Source organism: Varroa destructor, unplaced genomic scaffold, assembly GCF_002443255.2.
Source record: "Varroa destructor unplaced genomic scaffold, Vdes_3.0 BEIS01000006.1, whole genome shotgun sequence".
NCBI lineage: Eukaryota > Metazoa > Arthropoda > Arachnida > Mesostigmata > Varroidae > Varroa > Varroa destructor.
The window spans coordinates 8,637,994-8,660,065 of NW_019211459.1; the positions used below are offsets into that span (position 1 = coordinate 8,637,994).

Sequence of the window (22,072 nt, forward strand, 5' to 3'; positions counted from 1 at the left end):
TATAAAATTTTGTGAGCTTCTCACAGAGAAGTAGTGGTTGCAGGAAAACCAGCAGCTCGCAGTAAAACTAATCGTAGATAGCAGCTACGGTAAGAAAGACAGCGAAGTGCCTTCACCAAACTCGACTTCGCTGGCAGAAGAATTTGCTCTTTTCCCGTTTTTCTTCTTTCCAAGTGTTGGAAAACAGCAGCAGCATCGGCAATTCTTTGAAAAATTGTTTGCTGAGTGACAAGCAAATATGATTACAGCAGTTACTAGTGGCACTACTCAAGCCCCTTTTTATAACTCAATCCAGTTCTATTGTTTTTTTGTCCAGAAGAATGGAATGATTCCGATTAACGCTAGTGCGATAGCTTACCCAGCCTATAAAACCCAATTTGTACAATTTTGTAAGTTCGTGATGATAATATGTTCAGTCGCTTAGCGCTCTTGGGTGTTTCTGGACGCAACCCGAGCCAAAACAGGCGACTTCCCTGTGAAAATCGCCTTCTCGGCCAACCATCTTATTACCAATACGTTTTTTTTTGCTCATTACATTTGTCGGCATCTAATATCTTCTCTCGTCATATTTACAATGAATATTCACTCAACTTTTGCCGAGTTATGTTCGCCACGTAAGGCTTGACGTGGTTAGGTTGATGACCGACAATTTAGAGAACTTGGGGAACCTATGCGGTCTACTGGAAATGGCCTTTTTCACCCCAAGCTCTCGATCATAGCCGGTGTTCCTTGTTTTGTCGTTGTGGTTTTCTCTGGACCCTTGTTGTATAGCGTCGCTTGCTTTTCGTTTTTTTTTTGTTTATCCTGTCTAGGAAATGAGGTACTCCTGGCGATTTGGAGGGGCTACAGATTGTTTTCGCGGTCGCTACGCGCGTTCCTGAATAGCTTCCTTGAAGCCATTTTTATTCTAGCTCGTTTTACAATTGAAACCTGCGCGATGTAACAGTATCTGTTAACACTAACGGATTATCTTTTAGAGACACTTGTGTTTTGCTTTCTTTATGACTCAAGCAAATATTCCAAACGAAGCAAGCCATTCTGACGAAATCTGATGGAAGCGGGGGTGGTCAAAACCCCATGGCATTTCCATGTAAAGTCTATGTGCCTGCAGCATTTTTGCTGGATTTTTCAATTTCATATTATTCCCATGTTTGCGTATCTGTTTGCAGGAAGTCTCTTTATCACCTATGTGTTTGTCTGCATAGTGAGGAACGTACGTATAGTCTACGTTAAATAAAAGACATGCCGAATCTCATAGGTTATACAATTATGTGCTTTTTTCAATCCCTCAAACCCGTAATGGAATTACAAAACGATCGTCGACGTCATAATAATTAGCATTCTTCGCAAGCGGTGCGTTAGTTACTCCCTGGTTAATTTTCTGATTGGATAGCGCTGTCCTGTGTGTTCGCCTAAGATGTATGTTTTGTCCACACGAATAAATTTATACATAGGCAATAGTTACAAAAGCAAACACCAAATTATAAACAAGACTCAAGCAGCAAGTTCCATACACCGGGAGCGCTGATCACCATTGACAATCGAACTGGTAGATACGGCGCTCCGTCTTCAAATTCACACTTCTTCAAGACTCAAATGAAGTCACCAAACAACTCAATCAATTCCAAAAATACATATATATAAACTACAAGCATATATATATATATATATATATATATATATATATATATATATATATATATATACTTGTAGTTTACTGCCAGTTTATCTCGCTATCTAAGTCAACATAATATTCACTCTGATCATATGCGTAGGCAGTTATAAACTCGAACCGTCGTCATTTTCGTGTAGCCATACGTTAGCTTCTTCAGAGCGTCGCTTCCATCAGGTCGTTGCTGCATCGCTTACAGTATATCGTCTTATGCAGTGATTAGAGTTCTGTTCACACATCGTTTCAGTTTTAGGGTTTTAGTATGCAAGGGAATGCATCATTAAACGTTGCCGGTTCACACGTGTAGCCTTTACACCCCGACGTAAGCTGTAAGTCAGTGTTTTTTTCGACCAATTTACTCTGTAACTGATTCTCATTAACCGCCTCAGTTATTACTACAATATTCTAGGATTTCGATCGGCCAGAGCTGTCTCGCCTTCATTTACAAATATCTTGTCAGTCTTCTTCTGCGTTTCACATTCATTCTGTTTCTTCCGTTATCCCAAAGGTAAATCTGGCTGTAGAGTTGTTTTCTATTTCTTTTTTAATCTGTCGCCCCACATAGGTGTGTTTGTATTCTGTTCCATCTTTCTGGCTACCTCTTAGATTTTTCAATTTCTACACGCCTTCTCCTTTAGCTTTCATAGTATCGTTGAACACTTCTCGTGGATTCCACTTTGACAGCTAACAGAAGAGTTGATCTTAATCTCTAAACCTCGGTATTCTAAGAACTTTACTCTGCTTACATTTTCGAGAGTCGAACGGATTGACGTAAGACTTAGTGTTATAGGTCACTATGACGTTGTGACGTTTCGTCATCTTCATCACCGTCTACGCCGTTTGTGCATATTACCAGCTGTTCCGAACTACTGTCACCATCAGGGTGTCGCGGCGGGGCAGGCATTCGTCGTCTAACGCCCTTTCTTGACGCCGCTCTAGTTCCTCGTGGACCTTCAGCAACGCCGTCTAGACTGTCCTCGGCCTGATCATCGACATTCGCCTCTTGGCATTCTGCCGTACGCTTAACACCCCGCCGGCTCGCTCTCGTCCGCGGTGGACTCGCGATATCACCATCAACGTTTTTGTCGTCTTCCTCCAGAACAAGTTCATCATCCTGATCCATATCATCGTCGATATGATCTTCACCCTGACGGCCATTCACTCCTGCAGACCCTGTCGGCGACGAAGTGTCGCCGTTCGTTGGCGACTGCGGGCCGTGGCTGCCGGCGCGATTTTGTACTACCGGGCTACGCCTTTCCCTCTCGCCACTGCGTAAGCTACTGCTCTCGCACCCCGACGGTGAGCGAGGTGTCTTTTCGACCCGACCGGACTCACCAAACGTTTCGAGATTACCACTGCTGTTGTTGCTATTCCGGCTGTTCCCGTCATCGCTGCTGTTCCCATTGTGATTATTGTTATTATTGTTGCTGCTACTGTTCGTCGTCGTTGATCGAAGGCCGCCGCCAACTCCGGAGCCTATTCTATCCTTTCGGCCTTCGTGAGCATTTTGCTGCGATTCTGCAGCATCGTGGCCACTGATGCCTTGAGGCAATAGCGAGTTGTCATCTGAACCAAGGCCAGCCTGCAAGATAGAGCAACTGATTTTTTAATGTACCATCAAAGATACCAATCTAGTCTAAAGACTAAATGACCGTTCAAAGAAAATAACATCAATAAAAATTATCACTACAAACAGCTGATAACAGACGCTTTCACCCACAGAGCGAAACGCATGGTATTTTTTGTCAATCTTATCAAGCCACATGTAGTCTCTGCAGATAAATTGATCCGTGCGTAAAACGGCAGGTTTATTATCAGATGATGCACACTGGTCGTCTTTGTCCATGCAGAAAAAAAATTATTGTTTTCTTAAGTGATCGTACCCCATTATTTCTTGAGGAATGGTCTAACTGAAACTTACTAGAGGGGTTGAATATAAATGGCCTTCTCTACTACTACTGCCAGTTAAAATTTCACTGTCAGCGAAATGTGGAAATGTTAGCCGACGTTTGATGATGCCAAATATATAAACAACACTAGCACGAACCTTAACACTATAGAGCAGCGATTGCAATACTTAATACTACGATAACTATTAAGCGATAAAAATTTACCTTCGGACTACTTGGTGATTCAACATCTCCTGTATGGCTTCTCGCGGGACTTTTATGTCCTTTTATTGGCTCAGATGGCATTCCTTGTAAGCGCGCAATCGTTTCCTTAGCTTCCCGCAACTCTTGTTGCAGGAAATAAATTGTGCTTTGCATACCCTCAACCTGCCGGAACCAAAATTGAGATAAAGGTAGACGTTACGGGAAAACATTAAAAAAGTTAATCACGCAGGCTCAAAAAAATATTTACGTTCTAAAACCTGTATTGTCCGCAGCTTTCCGACAAAATCACCATAAATACGCATCAACTTTCTTTAAATTTAGTTATAAAATAACATTGGAGGTTATTGAGTATTGACCATAGACATTTTGTTTCTGTTTTGTAAGGATTGTACCTCTTCGTCCAACTCGAGAAGAAATTCGTCTTGGTCGTGTTGGCTGTTCTTCATTTCGAGCGCAAAGCTTCGCTGCAGAGCGAGGTCTCCTTCGAGCTTCGCTAACCGCCCCGAGGCGACCATTCTCCCCAGTTCTTCATTTTCTTGATAAAGTAACCGGCATTTTGCCATGAGCCGCTTCCCCGTGTTCGAATCAGGAGTGAACTTCCAAGCGGATAATTCATTTTGTGTTTCGTCTAGCTTTGCCTTTGTCTGGTCAAGTTCCTGACGCATCTTCTCGAACAGCATATTGACTGCAGGATCTAAAAGAGTTGCTCGAAGTTGGCCGCTGTTCTGTGGAATTTGTCTAGCTCGCAGCGATTCAACTTCAGATTGCAGTTCCTGTGTTACCGTCAAAACCAAGACAATCACAAGATATATAAACGTAAGTGATTACCGGTTGATAAAATGCTGCAGAACATTCTATATTTAATTCAACAATACTATTTAAATAAAAAGTAGGTATCGAAAGAAAGTCTACCTAGAAACTCGGTCATCTTCCCATTACTTCATGCAATGTTCAGGGCGACTTGACTCATCCATCTTCGCTTCTCACAACACTAAACAACAAATACTGGTGAAGTGCCCATCCTATGCGTTACCTGTAATTGTTGTTCCTTTATTGTAAGCTTCATCACGAGCTGGTTTTCCCGACGAGTCACTTCAAGTAGTTGATTCTTGATTCGTTGACGTTCTTCTGCAGCACTACTTGTTGCTGACGACGACTCTAAGTAACGAATATATTCCTCGCATTCAGCGTACCGCAATAAAAGGGTCTCTCGGCCAACTGTCTCCAATTCAGTTTTACTCAGGCGCGTCTAAAACAAACAGCAAAGGAAACAAATAAATGATCGAATAAGCAGCGAAAAAACCGCCTTTATTTTTTTAAGTAAAATTTTGCAACGAGCTTCCTGATGCCTTGTAACTTAACGGAGATTGGTTTAACTTACCTTTCGACATTGCAAATCACTATGTACAAATGATTAGGGTACTCAATTTCTTTAATCTTCAGCATTTTGTCTAACGTGCCACCGCATCCTACAAAACCCAGCCCCGCGTATAATAGTATCAGCTCCGAGTGCACTTTTCGCTCTGATTTGATAATAAATAATATTATAACTTACTGGTTTTGGTGGCGGAGGTGGTGGTGACTCGGTCCGGCCGACCATCTTGCCCGCGCTGACAATACGATGAAATTCAAAAAAACACAAGAAACTTTTAGTCAGTTTCCTTCCATAGTGCCTGCACCTACCGCCAATTAACATGTATTCATTTTGATTTGTTCGTGAAGTTGAATAAAAACGTGTTATTTCGTTATATTTAACAGAAAACATTATACACAAATATAGTTGATCACAATAGTATACACCGCTCGACGTTAGAAGCCGTAATATTCATATTCAAAGATTAGCCTAGGTCGGAAGACGAAGCTATGCTACCTAAAGGCTATCGTATTGAAACAGCTTGTAGACAGCATCGTTAACAAAATCATTTCACTTTTGCTTTCATATTCGACAGTTCATAAAAAAAAATGATGACACTTTTTTAGCGTCGCATTTTATACACAGTATTACTTATTGGAAAAATTATGCTTAACACCATCCTGTTTATATTACCTTACCTAAAAATGCAGCTATTATTAAGAGCACTTCTTTTGAATTAAACTAGCTTCCTCGTTTAAAACAGAATAGTTGTTTTATATTCATCAAGTTGTTGTATGCATGTGGCCCTATGTAGGCCCTAACGTATCAAAACTACTACATAGCACAAATTGAACCAAGTTGTGGACGATCATAATGACGAGCATATATTCGCGATTCATATATAAGATATCATAGCACTCCAGTGTCGTTTTGTAGAAGCGTACTGACAATATTTATTGAGTACATAGCGACTATAATAATATTGCAATATTCTGAAGAAAATAGCATGGTTTTATTCTATGCGAATGTAATGAATATTTCCTATAGATGCCACGATAAACACAATACATGTTTATTTTCAGTTCAGGACGAGAAATAAATTCGGCAAATCATTCATTCACGGTTACGTTCGATCTGATAGTGTAATAAAAGAACTAATTAGCCGTTCTTTTTAAATTTCGTCAATGAGTGATAAAAACTAATCAGATGCTGTTTACCAGCGTTTCTTGTGCGTTCACTTTTCGGTTGAAGTACTTAGGTTTATGATACCTCAACAAAGGCTTCGTTAAATATAGCGCAAGTTTTACATGCGCATACATAATATACTATTACAACCTAACTACGCATACTCAGCGAATATATAGCAGGGCTGATATACGTAGTAGACTCTTTGTACAAGACGCACAATTGAGAAACTCTCTGAAGGCCTCTGCTAAGAACGGTGTAATGCTCCTTAATTCATATTCAAATTTTTGTACGAATCTCTGTAATAAAGAACCGACAGATTGGCAACTTCGGTAATCAATAACAAGTTTACTAAATGCAAACAACCACCATTAACCTTTCGTAACCCTTCAATGTTGAAATTAATTTAACAGGGAATAATGGAAAAGTAAAGCATTGTAAATAGCGTCCCTTGCGATCGGCGAAAAAGCTAAATGATCGATATGCCGGAAGCGTGTTGCGATGCGATGTGGTACTCTCTGTACAGAATCACTAACCTTAAAACCCAACCAAAGCATATTATTTGATATATAATTTTCTCGCGAATGACAAAACATTTCAAACCATATGGATAAACTTTGGGTGTCTTGTACCATTCGAAAACGTCTTAAAGGAATGTGTTTTAAGCAATATTTAAACCAAAACAATTATGACCCGCCAGAACGACAGTCTAATCGAAAAACTATGGCACGAAAAGCCGTACTTTGCAGTGTGGATATTTTGCTGTGCACCAATCAGCCGATAGTTCGCACAGGACACAAGGAAACATTTGGTCGTTTTTGTCGCGGGTATCAACATCATATTCATCATTATAGCACTGAAACTACTGCCACCGTACACACTGAATGGCAAAGATTAAGTACGTCAAAGTTAATTAACGCTAAAAGCAGCAGGCGAACAATGTATCGGATTATTTTAGGCTAAAAGGAATAATGCTTTTAACATATGGCTAATGCGCTCCCTATTGATTTCATACGATCGAAATTTGTAATGTAGCACCAAACAGTTGGCTAAAAGTGTGTATCAGCGTCTATTTTTTTTTTTATTAACAGCTCACAATTGTAAAATCATGAATAGACAGATATTTTTATCTGTCTGTGTTATTGCAAGGTACACGACTGCACTAATGATGCTTCGAATGCTAACCACCGGAAACAAATTACCGAACGTCCAAAAAACGTTTATACGTGATGAAAATCGTGGTTTTATGTAAAGCTCCACTCAGTTATGGGAGCCAAACACAAGCGCTATGATTCAATTGACTGAAAGTATACAACATTTGCAAATATATCGTTGCACTCCCCGAGAGGTTGCTTGAAGCACAGCATTGAAATCTAATTTTCAACCGAATTTCTTGACGACACGTTAGATATTCATCAAGCTTGACCTTGAGCATGTTCGTTAGTAGATTAAGTATGCCCTTGGCTCTGCTCGATTATCAGATGCTTCTATTGAAAATCGAAACCACAGGTGACAGAAATCATTCGATCCAGTGAACGAAATATCGAAATAGGTTGGATTATAATGCATCATCTGGGTTGTAGCATACATAATACAACTGTGACGGCTGCTTCTAGCAATAAAAAAAAAATGGTAAAAAAAGTTTTTAGGCGTCACAAACACAGCTAATACCTGTTTCAACCTGTGACTATTTCCAACAACCAAGCACATCCATTGCCCCGGGTTATTCCATCTGCGAACCTCGAGCTTCTGTTTGGCTCGTCGAAAAATAAATGCTGGCCATGCCCGCATCGTCGTTACATAGACAGTTCTTGGCAACGTCCATGCGTGTACCGATAATCCAAATAACATGTTTACACAGACGGCTATGATCTTTCACTTATTTTGCGCAATTAATGCGCACGACAAGCAGCAATCTTTGGAGCTGACCGCAGTAACGAACCAGTCATCAGTTAAAAGTTGGTTTTCATTAACTGTAGGGAGACCTCTCAAAACACGTCCATAAATTCACGTATTAGCACAAATCGGCAAATAAACAATGCATACCACTACCACTTTGACTAGACGTATACCTAGGTGTCGTGCAGGTTGAACTAGCGTAAATCCAACGCAAAAGGTTCCAGAACTGTTGATATAATTCACTTTGACAAGTTGCTACCGTTACAAAAAGTGTTCAACAACATGCCTGAGAAGTTTGTTAACGAGTAGTTTACTAGATTTGGTGGCATGCCTAGTAGTTTGCACGTTAAAGTCATGTACATAAGTCTATTTTTTTTACGATAAAGTTCTCTTAGTTTCAAAACTTAGCCCATTATATGATGTATAGAGACAAATGTCTTGTTGCCATCAAATAGCTATGGTAACCGTTTCAAACACTTCAGCGTAGAACAGCCCCTACAAGAGCGAACAGGGTCTATCAGAATGGTAAGCAACATTTCATTTCTCTCGGGCGTTGTTCCCGGCACTCTACCGGCTAGCTGAGCGTCACGCTATCACGAGACTGCTGTCTTCGTACCTTCGTCCTATTGAGGCGTTAATCGCCCTTGCGTTGGCTAGTGATTTTTCCGTCTGCCGCAGCAAAACGGAATTGCCACGCACCTTTTCAACGCATTTAGTAGAGATTCAATAAGTATTAAAGTGTAAAGTTATAACACAACTGGCGGTTATATCATTTATGATTATATAAAACACGCCAGGTAATTTTACGCTTAATTAGAAACTATCTACGCGTTTTAGTCAACTCTAAATGGTGACAAATAAAACGCAATAAAGGCGGTGTGGAGCATTATTAATACACATTGTAAAGTAAAATTTATTTAACATTGAGCGAAGATAACTACGTAATGCTAATATCAATGAAGTCGTTTTCGTTTCGATTTTCAACTGATGAACATTCCTAATTGAATGCCCCACAAAGGTTGAGAGGCTCAGTTTCAGATGCAAAATTAACCTGAAATTCCGCTTGATTTCTTCGATTTCAACATATTACGAGTTAACATTATTACGAGTAGTTTACTAGATTTGGCAGTACGCTTAGTAGGATGCATGGCGAAGCCACACACACGTATCTTTGCTTTAAGATTTTCTTAGGATAGAACTAAAAGCCATGAAGGTTTTGGGTAAACTTGTTGCTGTTCCAACAATATTCTAAAGCTATTTTGCTTATGAAAGGCGTCAAGTTGCCCTGCAATCTGACATGCGTTACATGATAAGCACACACCACGAACTCCCAAATTCCTATAGAATTCCAAACTCTTATAAAAATCCAAAAAATAACTAAGACCCTTTTCATAATGGTTTTATAGGAAAAAAGGAAAACACGTCCCGAGGATACCTAAATGACAAATTTGCCTCTACATATGCTATAAACAACGTAGTCATGGACGACAAACTCAGCAAATTCATCTGCATAATAGGTACACGAATCCAAAGCAGCTTACTTTCAGCTCTCCAAGATTAATAGTTTCGTTCTTGTGTTTACTAAATAACTGCCTCTCAGTCAACTACATGATGACCTAACTAACTGATTATTTCAATACTCACACAAGGAATTAGGTAATTAGACTTTTCGAAGCACTAAGTAGACAATAATCAGTATTCTTCAAATCATTGCCAGGTTTTCTTTAGGATGGAAGAACGTAATCAAGCCAGCAAGTTGAAAAAATGGGGCTGCATAATGCTCGAAAGGTTTTCGATGCTTAGAAGGCTTATTCATTCGTCTTCGTATGGCACGTAATTAGCTTAATCGTGTAGACAGCATTGTCTTATAAAGTTTACTACCACTTACAAACTAGAAACTACCTGACTTGATTAATAAATCCACAAGTATTGCGTAGTGACTATTTCGGTCCATATACGTTGTTATTAGGAATTCAAACTAGAGACTTTATGGTTCCAGGTCAGTACTACTATTTCTACATCAGTCTGCAAGAAAATATGTGGTCAAAAACCCGTCTCCATCTGCATCGTTTGCCGAGACAGTCACGCGTATATTCTGCTATATGTGTATTGTTTATCCCTCTATGATAGCTATGTGCGCTATCATATCTATATTTTAAAGTCTTGTTTCGCATAAGGTTTCATTAAACTTTACAAAAAATGGCGAATATATATTTATTTGAAATCGAAGGAGGAGCGCTATATGGTGGACCGAAAATATTCAACCGCCATATTAGAATGTTATTATACTTCATAAAAATGCCGGTAATAAAATGGATTTCATCGAAGAAATACAGCTTTGAATATACGATAATCATCGTCATAAATTCATTCGTCTGTTTATAGAAGATATCTATATATTCGTGATTCATTGAACCTGAAAGGGCAGTCATATTCTTTCAATCGTACGAAGCGACAACTACCTACAACCTCACTTCGCGCGTGGCAGCATCAAAAAGCCCGTAATTTAAAAAAAGGTATTTCTAAATAGTGTTCCGTCCCAGATACTTGCCTAAGCTCTAAAGAAAAGATGATTACGAATAGAAAAGGTGCTTAATTGCTGCTATGACTAATGTTGAACCGAGCAAAAATGGCTGTTACTGTAGAGAACAAATTTCGGTTAGTTTTCGGACGTTTTTAAGTCAAATGAAAATTGTTGCTATCCTCCTATTTTAGCAACTAATTTGAATCGATATTGAGCTAATTGTGTGCACAGTTAGGACCATCGCGGTCAGCTGCAGTTTTGTTGACGTTGTTTCGGCGACCTGCTGGTGTGTTGTGTCATAGCATGTTTGCTATTGTTGTTGCTGTATATGTTGTTGCTATTGTAATCGTACAGTTACCGGAGTAGAGTAGTGGACTTGCTGCTGGCTGGTCCGTCCGCTGTAGTTTCAGCGGCCGAGGGCACAGTCAGAGTATATAGAGTTACATAAACGGTTACTGAGAGAGAGCGAGAGACGGGCTAAAAAAACCGGGCAGGCGGGCGAACAGGCAGGCAGGCAGGCGGGCGGTCTACACACCACTACGCGCGTCGCACTACATACGGAGTCGGGTGGTTAGATCGTTGGGATGGTTGAGGGCGTTTTTTATGACTATTACCCACTTCAACGCCGGCTCACCATAGCGTTCCACCGGCAGCTCCCCAACCTTTTTTGCCTGTACCAGTGAGTGTTCACAGCTGCTGCCGAGGCAGCTAAACCACTGCCATGGCTGGACGATGGCTATCTTAGCGTTTGTGTCTTTCTTTCAAAACCCGTTGTCATTCACTATATAGAATACCGTCATGGCTTGCCAACCAGCTGCAACAACCGTTTACCCATCGGCTATGCGAAGTCAACAGTTTCAATGCTGTTTGTGAGCAACCTGTGTCAACATCAATCGATCGTTCTTAATCTGGTCGTTTTTTGTTCATTGAGTGTATGATTATTGTTCAATTGTCATTATCATTAGTCATCTCAATGAACGTCAGGCTCCGTACGCGAAGAGTCAGTCGAGCATTGTAGTTTGACAGTATCAAACAGTAGCGGTACTTTGTAAGCATAGTAGACGAACAACAGTGACAGATTATAGTTCAGTGTTCGGAATAACATCTGCCGCTCCTCCCGGCCATGATCATACTCAACAACAACAACAAGTCAACGGAGTTGGTATTTTGTTTAGTACTCGCAGGTGCAGGTAACAACGTCAATTGGGTGTTCGTAGGACGAGAGGGAGCAACTGCAGCAGAACTAGTGGTAGTACAGGTAGTTCGGATTAGCACCGACGCGCGGCCAGACGTCCGTGACACCAGCTGCAACGCCGCGGCTAGTGTGCTTCGCTGCCGCATCGGGCTCCGTAACATCAACATCAATGGCAGTAGTAACAAGAACAGTAACTAACTCTCAACGTAACGTAACCCAGCCGACAACGCGTATCGTCGCTCTGGCCAACTGGCGTGGTCCGGTGGACGCCACGGAAGCTCTGGCCGGTAGCGGCAGGGACCCCTTTAGGCCTAGCACGAATACAGTAGAAGGGGCCGGTGACGATCCGACCCAGACACCACTAACGCGGGGCGCTCACCTACAATTGTGTCCAGCTTTCGCTGCGGACAACAAGCTATTGACGGCTAGTCCCCGTTGTTCGTCACCCGCTACACGTCGGTAGCGTCCTCGTTATAATCAGTCTGAAAAACGGTTTAATGTAACTTCGTTCATAGCTGTTTCGCTTTTCGCCTCTCTTTCTCTCCCGCGCTCGCCAGTCAAGTCACCTGAGGGGGGCTCCTGTTATCCTCGAGAATTCGGCGGAGTTCGCACTGCACACCAACGCAACACGAACGCAACGAAACACGACAGCCACACGATTCTCCGTCGCTTTCTCTGCTTTCCGCGGGGCTTCGCTTCGATCTACTTCAATACACCAGTAGCACAAGCATCACGACTACCACCACTTCGCTATAGATGAGACGTGATGATGGTAGTACGACGGGCTCGACGTCGCACCCACGAAACGAAACCCAGAACTACTTCAAGCAGCGTATAGAAGTAGTCCTACGAGTGGGACTCATCGAGCATAACATGCAGACGAAATGTAGACGGCCTTAGGTCAGGCGATAGGGGCAGCTGCAGCTAATACGGGAAGGCGCGGCATCGCCGGCGGCAGCGGCAGCACAAGCAGAGGCAACTATTCTACGCTGCTACACTGGTGGCGAAGAGCCGAATTCAACAGCCGCTGCAGCAGTGATTAGCGGTCACTGCGCCAGCGCCGCTGCAGGGCTCGAAACAAAACAAAGCGCATTAAATGCTGAACTCCAAAAACATAGCACACGTCGAGGACAACGGAGGCATGAACGCGTTGGTGAGTTGCAGCTACCGTGGACGGGCGACCGTTAATGATATTGTAAGCACAATCGTTCATCGTTTAAAGCTAATGTTTTCTACGGATGTGATGATAAACACAGTATCACAACGTTGGCAAGAACTTGCATTAGCTTGATAGTTGTTTACATCATACATTCACATCTTGCCGTTTGATTTCTGATGCTACGGCCAAAAACTTTGTTTGTGTTTGCTTGCTTGTTTTATTGTGAGCTGTTGTATAATCCTTTAATGAGCTGCTACCTAAACAAACCGTAAACCAAAAGAGTTTGACATACTTTGGCTCGTTTACAAGTTTTTATTCTAGTCAAACCAATTTACCTGAGAAATAAAACAGGAAAGGCACATTTCCGAGTTTATGTATTCTAGACGAAAATAGCAGAAACTGATTTCACTGGTAAAACATCTTAGGGAGAATACTTATCACAAATCCTGTGAAGAGTTTTGAACCTTCAGCCTTTTTTTAGGTTATGATTATCATTGAGGTCTGCGCGAGGAGCGCTACAGGAGACTGTCTAGTAGATCTACTGGAGGCACCGTACAAACCAGAATATTCGCGACGGAATACGCCATGTCCAGGGCTAATCAAGCTATAACCCATGATGTAATTCGTACGGTCCGAGAGTTTTAGACTTTTACCTATGGTTCCACATACAGAAGGAGTACCACCGTATATTCATCACTAGCCGGATAAAGACTAACTGATTGAATCCCTTCAAGAAACAATGCACGCAATCAATGTACCAAAAAGTAAAATCTCCTGACTTCTTGCTGTAAGATTATATAAATTATCGCATCAATTATTGATATTATTGCATTATCAATACTTATGTATTCTTGTTTTTAGCTTCGTTTGAATGTCAGGCCCATGTGAAATAAAAGCTAGAATGAATGAGTAATATAATTACCTACACGTTTCCCATATATATTCGAGCTAATTCGCACAGATTGTTCGCACTTTTTTTATATCTATTGTCGCTGTGATTTCAACATCACTTTAATAGTACATCTAATTACCTAAGCTGGAACAAAGCTCTTTCATGTCAATCTTTGACACTTTATTAATCACTTCTGCGTAATCGCAACGCGCTATAATATTTAGTTTTAGACGGGTCGTCATATTCCTCGGTGTATAACAACGCACCTTTGTTCCCAATTTTCATCCCAACAAGAAACGTATGATAATATCTACTGCGCGTATCGGTGCGTCCGATTTGCGAGCTGCATAGTGTTAACGAGTAAACAGTAATTGCAGTCAAATTCATTCACTTCGTTACACCTCGGTTGGCCCAACACCTTTCTAGATGGGTAGTATTAGAAGCAAAAGTTATGAGCTATATTCAGTAACTACTAAGTAATTTGCCGACGCAGTATTTCTAGTAAACGTGTATAAACTATATTCCCATACCTAATTATATATATGTAGAAAATATTTCCATATTCCGACTTTGCGTTTGTGGTGCGCTTTCGTTTAACACAAGAAATATTAATAACGTTCTCAACTTGGCCACCCCCTTGTCAAGCTAGACATTCGCCTATTTTCTAAAAGGCATAAGAGAGGACAAGATGCAGTTTTGCGTCGATGCTACATTTAGGTAGTAGCTCTGTGGAACTATTGCGCTTTCATAGGTCGGGCAGCGGTCAACGCAAGTCGACTTTGGAGTTATGGTATGTACACGAAATGGAGCTTATTTCGTATATGTATGTGTGTGTATTTCAAAGAATTTATGCTATTGACAAGGGTTGACTCAGTAGTGTACCACAACTCTATCCGACTCATACAGGTCATGTTAGTGGACTCACGATGACCATTTGCTTCTATATTTTTACCAATTCGGCTATTGTATGACCTCAGTCTCTAATATAAAGAACCAAAATTTCTGTTACATAGCAGGGGTCGTAGCGCATAACTGTATGGAAACGCATGCTGTGCTTTCTGAGGAAGCAACGGCAAATATTAGATAATCAACAGATTTTGACTAAGCTGCTTGCTCTCGAAAGATAAATTTATTCTCAAGTGCTGAAGTGTTTCATTTTATTTAATAATTAACTTCGAAAAAGCGCTCAGGATGAAATTTTGGCCTAAAAATGGGGAGTTGAATGGAACTTGAAGCCGGGCGGTTGCAGCATAAAAATTTAGCTTTACTACTTTTTTTATCAATGGTACTCTCAGATGACCTTGTCTAAGCAGTAGCTACATCTTACGCAAGTTATAAAAGGCACTATAAAATTCTAAAGTTACAAGAGATCGTACAATGTTCTCAAAGCGATTATATTCTTCTCACGAATATAAAATTTTCTAAAAGGCTGCGAACGTTACTCTATAGTGATAAGCTAAATACAGCAATCAATGTTTATTTCTGTACGATTAGTATCATTCGAGCTAATATGAGCTCGTGTTGCTTCTCCACATTTGTAAAAGTCGGTTAAAAGAAGAGTAATTGATCATTTCCTTATATATTTGACTCTTCTCTGTAAAAAAAAACGGTCATCGTTTGTCATGTAAGAAATTTATGCTCCACAAATGTGAAGTAGTCTGTAGTAACGGGCAGTTTCAGAAAGCACGCCTCAGATCGAGGCACTATACACAAATATCATTTACGGCTCATGATTGTTGGTAAGCTTCATTCTCCTATTAGATTCGTTCTGTTGTCACACCCGCGTCAAGTGCTCTCTCACCTGAAATCCATGGAATAAATCAAACTAGTTTTTTGTTCCATGTAACCCCCAACGATGCATAACGCACTCTAATGGTAATCTATAACTAATAAACAGAACGAGTAATATACAAAAGGAAAACCAAGTATAGTCTATAATGAGTAATGTGAGCTTATAAGAAAGCGCTATGCCCTAGATACAGCAGTGTAGAGGAGGATACAGGAGTAACAAATACAACCCAAAATAAATACTTTTTTGGCATGGCATTTGATTTAATTCCAACTTGCCATTCTTAAATGTGCCTTCACTATTCAACGAGACTTATTCTACTTAAAACGTTCTGCTTACTTTCGCACAGATCGTCAATGTATACTTCAGACGAGCAGAGAGCTCAGCAGGACACGCCTGATGCATCGTCGCCAACGAGTACGTGCGAAAGTTTTTCAGCTTGTCAATGTACGAGACAGCTCCCATAAGAGGACAGAGAATGATCTTCGTGTGGTCGCGGAAAAAGTTCAGCTGTAACGTGCCATTGGATAGAAAAAGGACAATCGCCGACTGAGTTCGGAACCAAACACGCAGGTAAGGAACACGCGCCACGTCGACACAAGCTGGAACCGGGACATCCGCACCGGCTGTCATCAAGTGCTGTTGCATATATTGCCTGTAACGATGAGCATATCAATAAAATCAATGAGTCACGATAATTTATTGCAATGATGTGATTTTTTCATATTGAATTATTTGTGTGATGTCGTGAAAGCGTGCGTGATAGTGGCATTGCTATTGTTAGCTGACTATGTAATCACATTAGCAGTTATGTAACTGAAAGTTAAGCTAGATGATAGGTGGCAGCCTGCAAAGAACAAACCTGAAGTATTTAAGGAGTACGACTTTCTTCTCTAAGTCCTTTGGGTACGCGTCGATGGTGTGATAACTTTCGCGATTCTGGTGATCGATAAAATGGACCTGCTTGTCGCCGAGAAGTACCATACGTGAGTGGTCATTGAAGAGGACGGCAAGGGAATTGTCACAGAGTTGATAGCCGAGGCCGTACTTGTCCGTATAGTCGACCCATTTTGAAACCCAGTAGACGGGCATCGCCGCGGGATCAGCCGCGTTGTCTTGCTCAAGGGGTAACAGTTCTGTCTCAACGAAGCCGCTTTTAAGAAGAGCTCCCAACTGTTCTTCGAGCGAGTTGATGTGTTTCAGAGCGACGTCTTTATCTTCGACGCACTCCCGAGACCCGCTGCCTCCATTGGCGATTGGCGGCAGATTGCCGGCGTTGAATTCACGCAACGGTCGACGTGCCGTGCTAGGATTGAGTCGAGGTTCGGTCGTCAGAATCGATTCAGGTAGAGCGGCCGGCAGAGCGCTTTCTGTGAAGATGCCGTGACTCAATGCAGCGACGGCCGTCGGACGTTTCTTTGGGTTTTTCTGCAGCATTTCCTCGATCATAGCCTTAGCAAGCTAAATATATTTTGATATAATTTGATTAGGTATAAAATAGCTTTGTCTTCTCAAGATCATCTATATCCAGCCGTTATGAATGGTATGTGTTTGCTCTTTATTGTTACCACTACCGTATACTCGATACTAGCTGTCAGCCCGGTCAGTTACTTCACAGGTTAAAAGACGCCGGCTATTATTTATCGATTGTCGACCTAAATCGACACTCTCTGAACTTGGTGGATCCCAGATCTAATATACCCATCTAATTATTATACGCACATCCCATAAAACATACGTATCTTGGATTATGTGCATTATTCCAAAGATCTTTATTATATTATACATAACTTACACTACAAAAAAGTCCTGATATAGCTTTCTTAATCATCATCAATTTTCCTTATTTCCCTACCATTGTCCGTAGCAGCCGCGGTTTTCAGTCTTGCTAAAACTTACTTTTTTATCTGGACGCATACTATAATCAACCTAAATTTATTATATAAAAACCAAGTTCGTTCAGCAAACAGAAATTCTAATTTGACATACCGGTGGAACTCGGACAGGGTCGATGCAGTATTCAACCTTTTGAATTTTCGCATACGTTTGTCGAAGATGTGGAGTTTCAAACGGAGGCTTGCCGACCAGAAGTGTGTACAGGATGCAGCCACACGACCAGATATCGACCTGGAATACAATGGACATAAAAATGTTAATACCAGTAACTGCTCGTCGTGTATCTTGACAAACGATTTACCCATGATAAGACGCGTAATGTGGTTAAACGATAAATATCATTGATTACCTCGAAAGAGTGGCCGACTTTTTCGAGGATTTCTGGAGCGATATAGTTCGGTGTACCGCACAATGTCCGTCTTCTGTCATGATCGCCATCAATCTCTGTCGCCAAACCGAAATCGCCAATCCGCAACTGAATGTCCTAGAGAACGAAAACAAGCCGAGAAGCGAAACGAACGTCTGATCATTATAATGTAACTCCTTTTATGTAATTAAAGTGTTTCATACAAATAATGAATCTAGTTTCCGTAAATTAAATGATGCAAAACATTTTATCAAATACTACTCACGAAAGAAAATGAAAAATCTGAAAAGAGACTATAATGTAATTTATGAAGTTACATATGCCGTACAAGAGTGTGCTTTGATATTGCATGAGTTAACGTATCGGTTTCTCGATACACTTACCCCAGTGAGGAAGAGATTTCCGAGCTTTAGATCCCTGTGAATAATATTGATATTGTGCAGATAAGATACGCCTTCCAATAGCTGATGCATGAAATATCGCGTTTCATGGTAGGTAAGCTGCAATACAGTACCGCGGATAATAACGAGAAAAATTAGAACAGAACATTTAAACGCCGATATACATTATGATGAGGCGTTGGTGTCTCGTACATGAAATCGCGCATCAAACCCCAGTCAGGTAAAGCATATGGCTCTATTGTTACAATATAAAGAAATCTGCACCTTTTCTTGCGACTTAGTCAAAAGCTAATTAGTATTTGAATTTGCCACTTACCCGGCTTCGCCTCTTAAGCACTTCCATCAGCGATCGCCGTTTGCATAGCTCCAAAAGAACGTAAACGTTTTCAGAGTCCTCGAAGTGCGAATAGAATCTACACCAAAAGAGAAAGCGGCCAAAAACACAATTTAGAGCACACGAGTTGGTTTTACTACAGATAAGTCACAAGGGCCCAAAGCATAGACATGTCGGTAAGCATCCAAATAAATTTGCGGTATGTATTATTAGCTAACCCCTATTCTATAACACATACTTCACAATGAATTTGTGTGAAAGTTTCCGATGAATACGTATCTCCTGTAGCATCTTTTCCTTTTGATGTGGCTTTGTCAGCATACTTTTGTGAACCACCTAAAATAAATTATATTATAACAAAGGCTATTATTTTGCAAAGAAACTTGAATTTGATAAATGGTTAATTGATATGAATTTAGCATACGTTTGGAAAAATCGGTACTGTAGAGTACTTGCCCGGTTAGTACCACTTTTTTTAATAGAACCTACTCACTCATAATATCTGACACATCGATTTTCACCCACTTCGCATGGATGTCGCATATACTATAACATACTTCGCGTAGCCTCTTTTAGGGCTACACAAGTGAATTTGTACCAGAAAATGATAATTAACTCAAATAAAACGACTGTCTAAAATGGGTACTTATATTCAAACTCTCCGTAGACATCACGCTACTATAGAGTTTAGTATATCATCACAAGAATATGTCTAAAAACTACTGTTTGCCATGTATATGGACTGGAAAATTCTCCTGCTGTGGAGTATAAGGAATGGAAAGAGCCGAAGATACTTACTTTACAGGCTGAAATTCTGTTACTCTCCAGATTGCGGACTTCCCAGCACTGTGCAAATCCTCCCTAGAATACCAACAAACAAGCATACATTTATAATTAGCTATTTTGACTCAGTCGTTCATATAATAATAGAAATAACCCCCAGGTAATCACTAAACCTATTCTACCAGTTTGGTGCGCAAACAGAACCAGTTATGAAATTCCTCAATACGTTAAATGATAAGTAAATGATTCAACCATATTTTCCCTATTAGTACTATTATAATATAGGAAACTATATATATAATATAGGAAAAATCGAGAGAAACTGAGCCATGTGCACCTAATGTAAGATGACAGCAAATACATTCGTGATATCTTAAGCCACCGACAATATCGTATTGCCCTATTGGATATTAGGTGGCTATAGGTGATAAGCACTTTAGTAGCCACTACGTATATTCACAGGATACATTCGACTCCCTGCTGAACTTCCATAAACTTAACTCTGTTGTGCATAGCATGTCATTAAGATGCGCGATAGGATTAATCAGACGTATATTGTTATGACCGACTGTATGTTATAGTTTGCTAAGCAAGGTTGCATGCCTCACCATACTTCTTAAACGATCGTGATCTTGAAAAATGCTGTGCGAAATTTTTCTTAAGATGGATCAATTTTCCAGATATCCAATAGAATTGCAACCTATGACTTTTCTTGAAATTCTCACGCAAGAGAGCTTAAACGTTGTGCTACTTCAAAGATAGGTAAAAATCGCCCCCCTGCGTATTGTGCCAAAATGAACGATATGGAAGTAGCAACAATTTTAATTGTGCAATATTTCTAAGACCCAGTTTATCACTTAGTCCATCTGCACCTAGATTTTTCTCAATGGAGAAAAAATCATACACTAAAATGATGAAATTTTCAGACCGTGTTAAGAAGTGTATAATCAAGTGCAAAAATATTGGGTGTAGGTGGTCAGGTGCTCCACCAGCAACTTGTGTTTCCGGCAACAGTGGTCCCCAGGACTAGGCCATGAAAAGACAAAACTTCTGTTATGTTTAGTAAAAAAAAACGCAGTGTATTCGATTCGCTTTTTAGAAAAAGAAAAAATACATACGTACAACCAAAGTGTGATCGATCCAATCGTTGTTGAATCGCTACGTAATGTATATAATCTCTATCACCTCCTAAATGACCATGATCTTGTAAAATGTCGTACAAAGTATTATGAAAATGCATAATTTTTTAGATCTCCTGTAGAATTACTATCTACAATACATCCTGGAATCTTCGCATATGAAAGCGTACACGTAGCGAGACTTCAACAGTGGATAGAAATCGGGTCATAACGGAATTGAACATCATAGGAAAGGCAACAATTAAAATAAATATTTAAATTTTTTTATGCTAATTTTCTTTTTACCTATAAGACATGGTTTATCAACTCATATGTTTGCATATAGATTCTTCACAATGGGGCAAAATCACACATTAGAAATAAACATCTCCAAATCGTGACGGGGAACGTGTAATCAAATGAAAACCGTTAAGATCCTCGTAGCTGCTCTGTGGCCAGTCACCATACAAGCGATAGTAGCGCCCCAAGACCAAGCTGCAGAGCCGTCAATCTATTCTCCGTTTCAAATTTTTCGCAAAAAAGAAAGTACCGCACATTCAATTTGCGTTTTAGAAATAACGAAAAAAACGCACCCGATAGATTCCATTCTTGCTGAATCACTATATCATGCGCAAGATATCCATTTAAATTTTTCGTTTGTGCATTGTGGAACAATAGACGCCAGCAGGAGCGACACTTGCGAACAAACTTAAAGAGAACTTGTAAATGGTTTTGCTTGTTTGGAGTGACCTACACATAATACATTCACTAAAATATAAGTAGATCGTTGTAATCACATGGCGATGGCTGTGAGTTTCGGAGGGACCTTTAACAATACTTGGCACCCAACGCATATCCTCAACTGAAGTTCGTGTGGGATGCTGTTCATCTCAACGGAGTAGAATGCGGTGCGAATCGTGAAAAGCATACCTTTCCAAGGAAACGGCCAAGCTTATATTTTTCGGTACCATTCTGAAGAACTGCATCCGCTGGAAATGAAGGGCAAGTCTTTTTGGAAGTTTGCTTCGGCTCCATCTGAAACTGCCGGAAACTGACTTTTTCTTACAAGAATTCCTCGACCTCCCGCTTCGGATTTCTACCAGAGAATGCTTCTACCGGCCGTAATCCCGCGCCAAGGTAGACAATTTCAAAATTTAAGATGGCGACCTTCACGCATGCGCTGTCGTCGCATACAGCAGACGAGATTGCAGAATACTAGAGCGCCGCGAAATTCAAATCAGACAGATCAACTAGTAAATCCATAAAGGCTAAAAAAGACTGATGTACATTTAAATTGCTGAATTCATTGTGAATAGGTATATGATCCTTGGGTCAGTTTAAATAGCTGAAATCAACAGTAACGGCCTGAAGAGAAAGGTACCTGACACTC

At 40.5% G+C, this 22,072-nt stretch overlaps 2 protein-coding genes and 1 long non-coding RNA gene across 9 annotated transcripts; 1 reads left to right on the plus strand and 2 right to left on the minus strand.

Annotated features, from left to right (window-relative positions):
• Nucleotides 1-1,250: 1,250 nt before the first annotated feature.
• On the minus strand, nt 1,251-12,644 carry LOC111252412 (uncharacterized). Of its 5 annotated transcripts, none has more exons than XM_022810255.2 (6): nt 12,510-12,644; nt 5,342-5,396; nt 4,820-5,035; nt 4,179-4,559; nt 3,787-3,948; nt 1,251-3,254 (listed from the first exon to the last, which is right to left on the minus strand). In XM_022810255.2, exons 2-6 carry the CDS (start codon nt 5,384-5,386, stop codon nt 2,457-2,459), a joined length of 1,602 nt encoding a protein of 533 aa, XP_022665990.1. In that variant the 5' UTR covers nt 5,387-5,396; nt 12,510-12,644; the 3' UTR covers nt 1,251-2,456. The 5 variants fall into 5 exon arrangements, with proteins under 5 accessions (XP_022665990.1, XP_022665989.1, XP_022665986.1 ...); XM_022810254.2 differs by lacking the exon at nt 12,510-12,644 and adding an exon at nt 12,323-12,460; XM_022810251.2 differs by lacking the exon at nt 12,510-12,644 and adding an exon at nt 11,107-11,248.
• Nucleotides 12,645-13,008: 364 nt separating this feature from the next.
• On the plus strand, nt 13,009-16,491 carry LOC147754825 (uncharacterized). Its single transcript, XR_015329678.1, has 2 exons — nt 13,009-13,138; nt 13,584-16,491. It is a non-coding gene; the product is annotated as an uncharacterized LOC147754825 (long non-coding RNA).
• Nucleotides 15,456-21,829, minus strand: polo (Serine/threonine-protein kinase polo). 3 transcript variants are annotated; one of them, XM_022810257.2, is made up of 10 exons: nt 21,613-21,829; nt 19,580-19,642; nt 19,020-19,117; nt 18,764-18,860; nt 18,430-18,546; nt 18,029-18,163; nt 17,773-17,910; nt 16,646-17,244; nt 16,123-16,438; nt 15,456-15,795 (listed from the first exon to the last, which is right to left on the minus strand). In XM_022810257.2, exons 1-10 carry the CDS (start codon nt 21,715-21,717, stop codon nt 15,769-15,771), a joined length of 1,695 nt encoding a protein of 564 aa, XP_022665992.1. In that variant the 5' UTR covers nt 21,718-21,829; the 3' UTR covers nt 15,456-15,768. The 3 variants fall into 3 exon arrangements, with proteins under 3 accessions (XP_022665992.1, XP_086848232.1, XP_022665993.1); XM_086992106.1 differs by lacking the exon at nt 21,613-21,829 and adding an exon at nt 21,480-21,551; XM_022810258.2 differs by lacking the exon at nt 21,613-21,829 and adding an exon at nt 21,276-21,446.
• Nucleotides 21,830-22,072: the final 243 nt, after the last annotated feature.

Coding starts and splice junctions, on each gene's coding strand:
- LOC111252412 (XM_022810255.2), bottom strand. CDS start 5,386: ATGGTCGGCCGGACCGAGTCACCACCACCTCCGCCACCAAAACCA. Junction 4,560..4,819: donor TAAAGGAACAACAATTACAG/GTAACGCATAGG, acceptor ACGGTAACACAG/GAACTGCAATCTGAAGTTGA. Junction 3,949..4,178: donor TTCTCGAGTTGGACGAAGAG/GTACAATCCTTA, acceptor TGGTTCCGGCAG/GTTGAGGGTATGCAAAGCAC.
- polo (XM_022810257.2), bottom strand. CDS start 21,717: ATGGAGCCGAAGCAAACTTCCAAAAAGACTTGCCCTTCATTTCCAGCG. Junction 18,547..18,763: donor TGCTTAAGAGGCGAAGCCGG/GTAAGTGGCAAA, acceptor ACTGTATTGCAG/CTTACCTACCATGAAACGCG. Junction 17,245..17,772: donor ACCCTGTCCGAGTTCCACCG/GTATGTCAAATT, acceptor AAATATATTTAG/CTTGCTAAGGCTATGATCGA.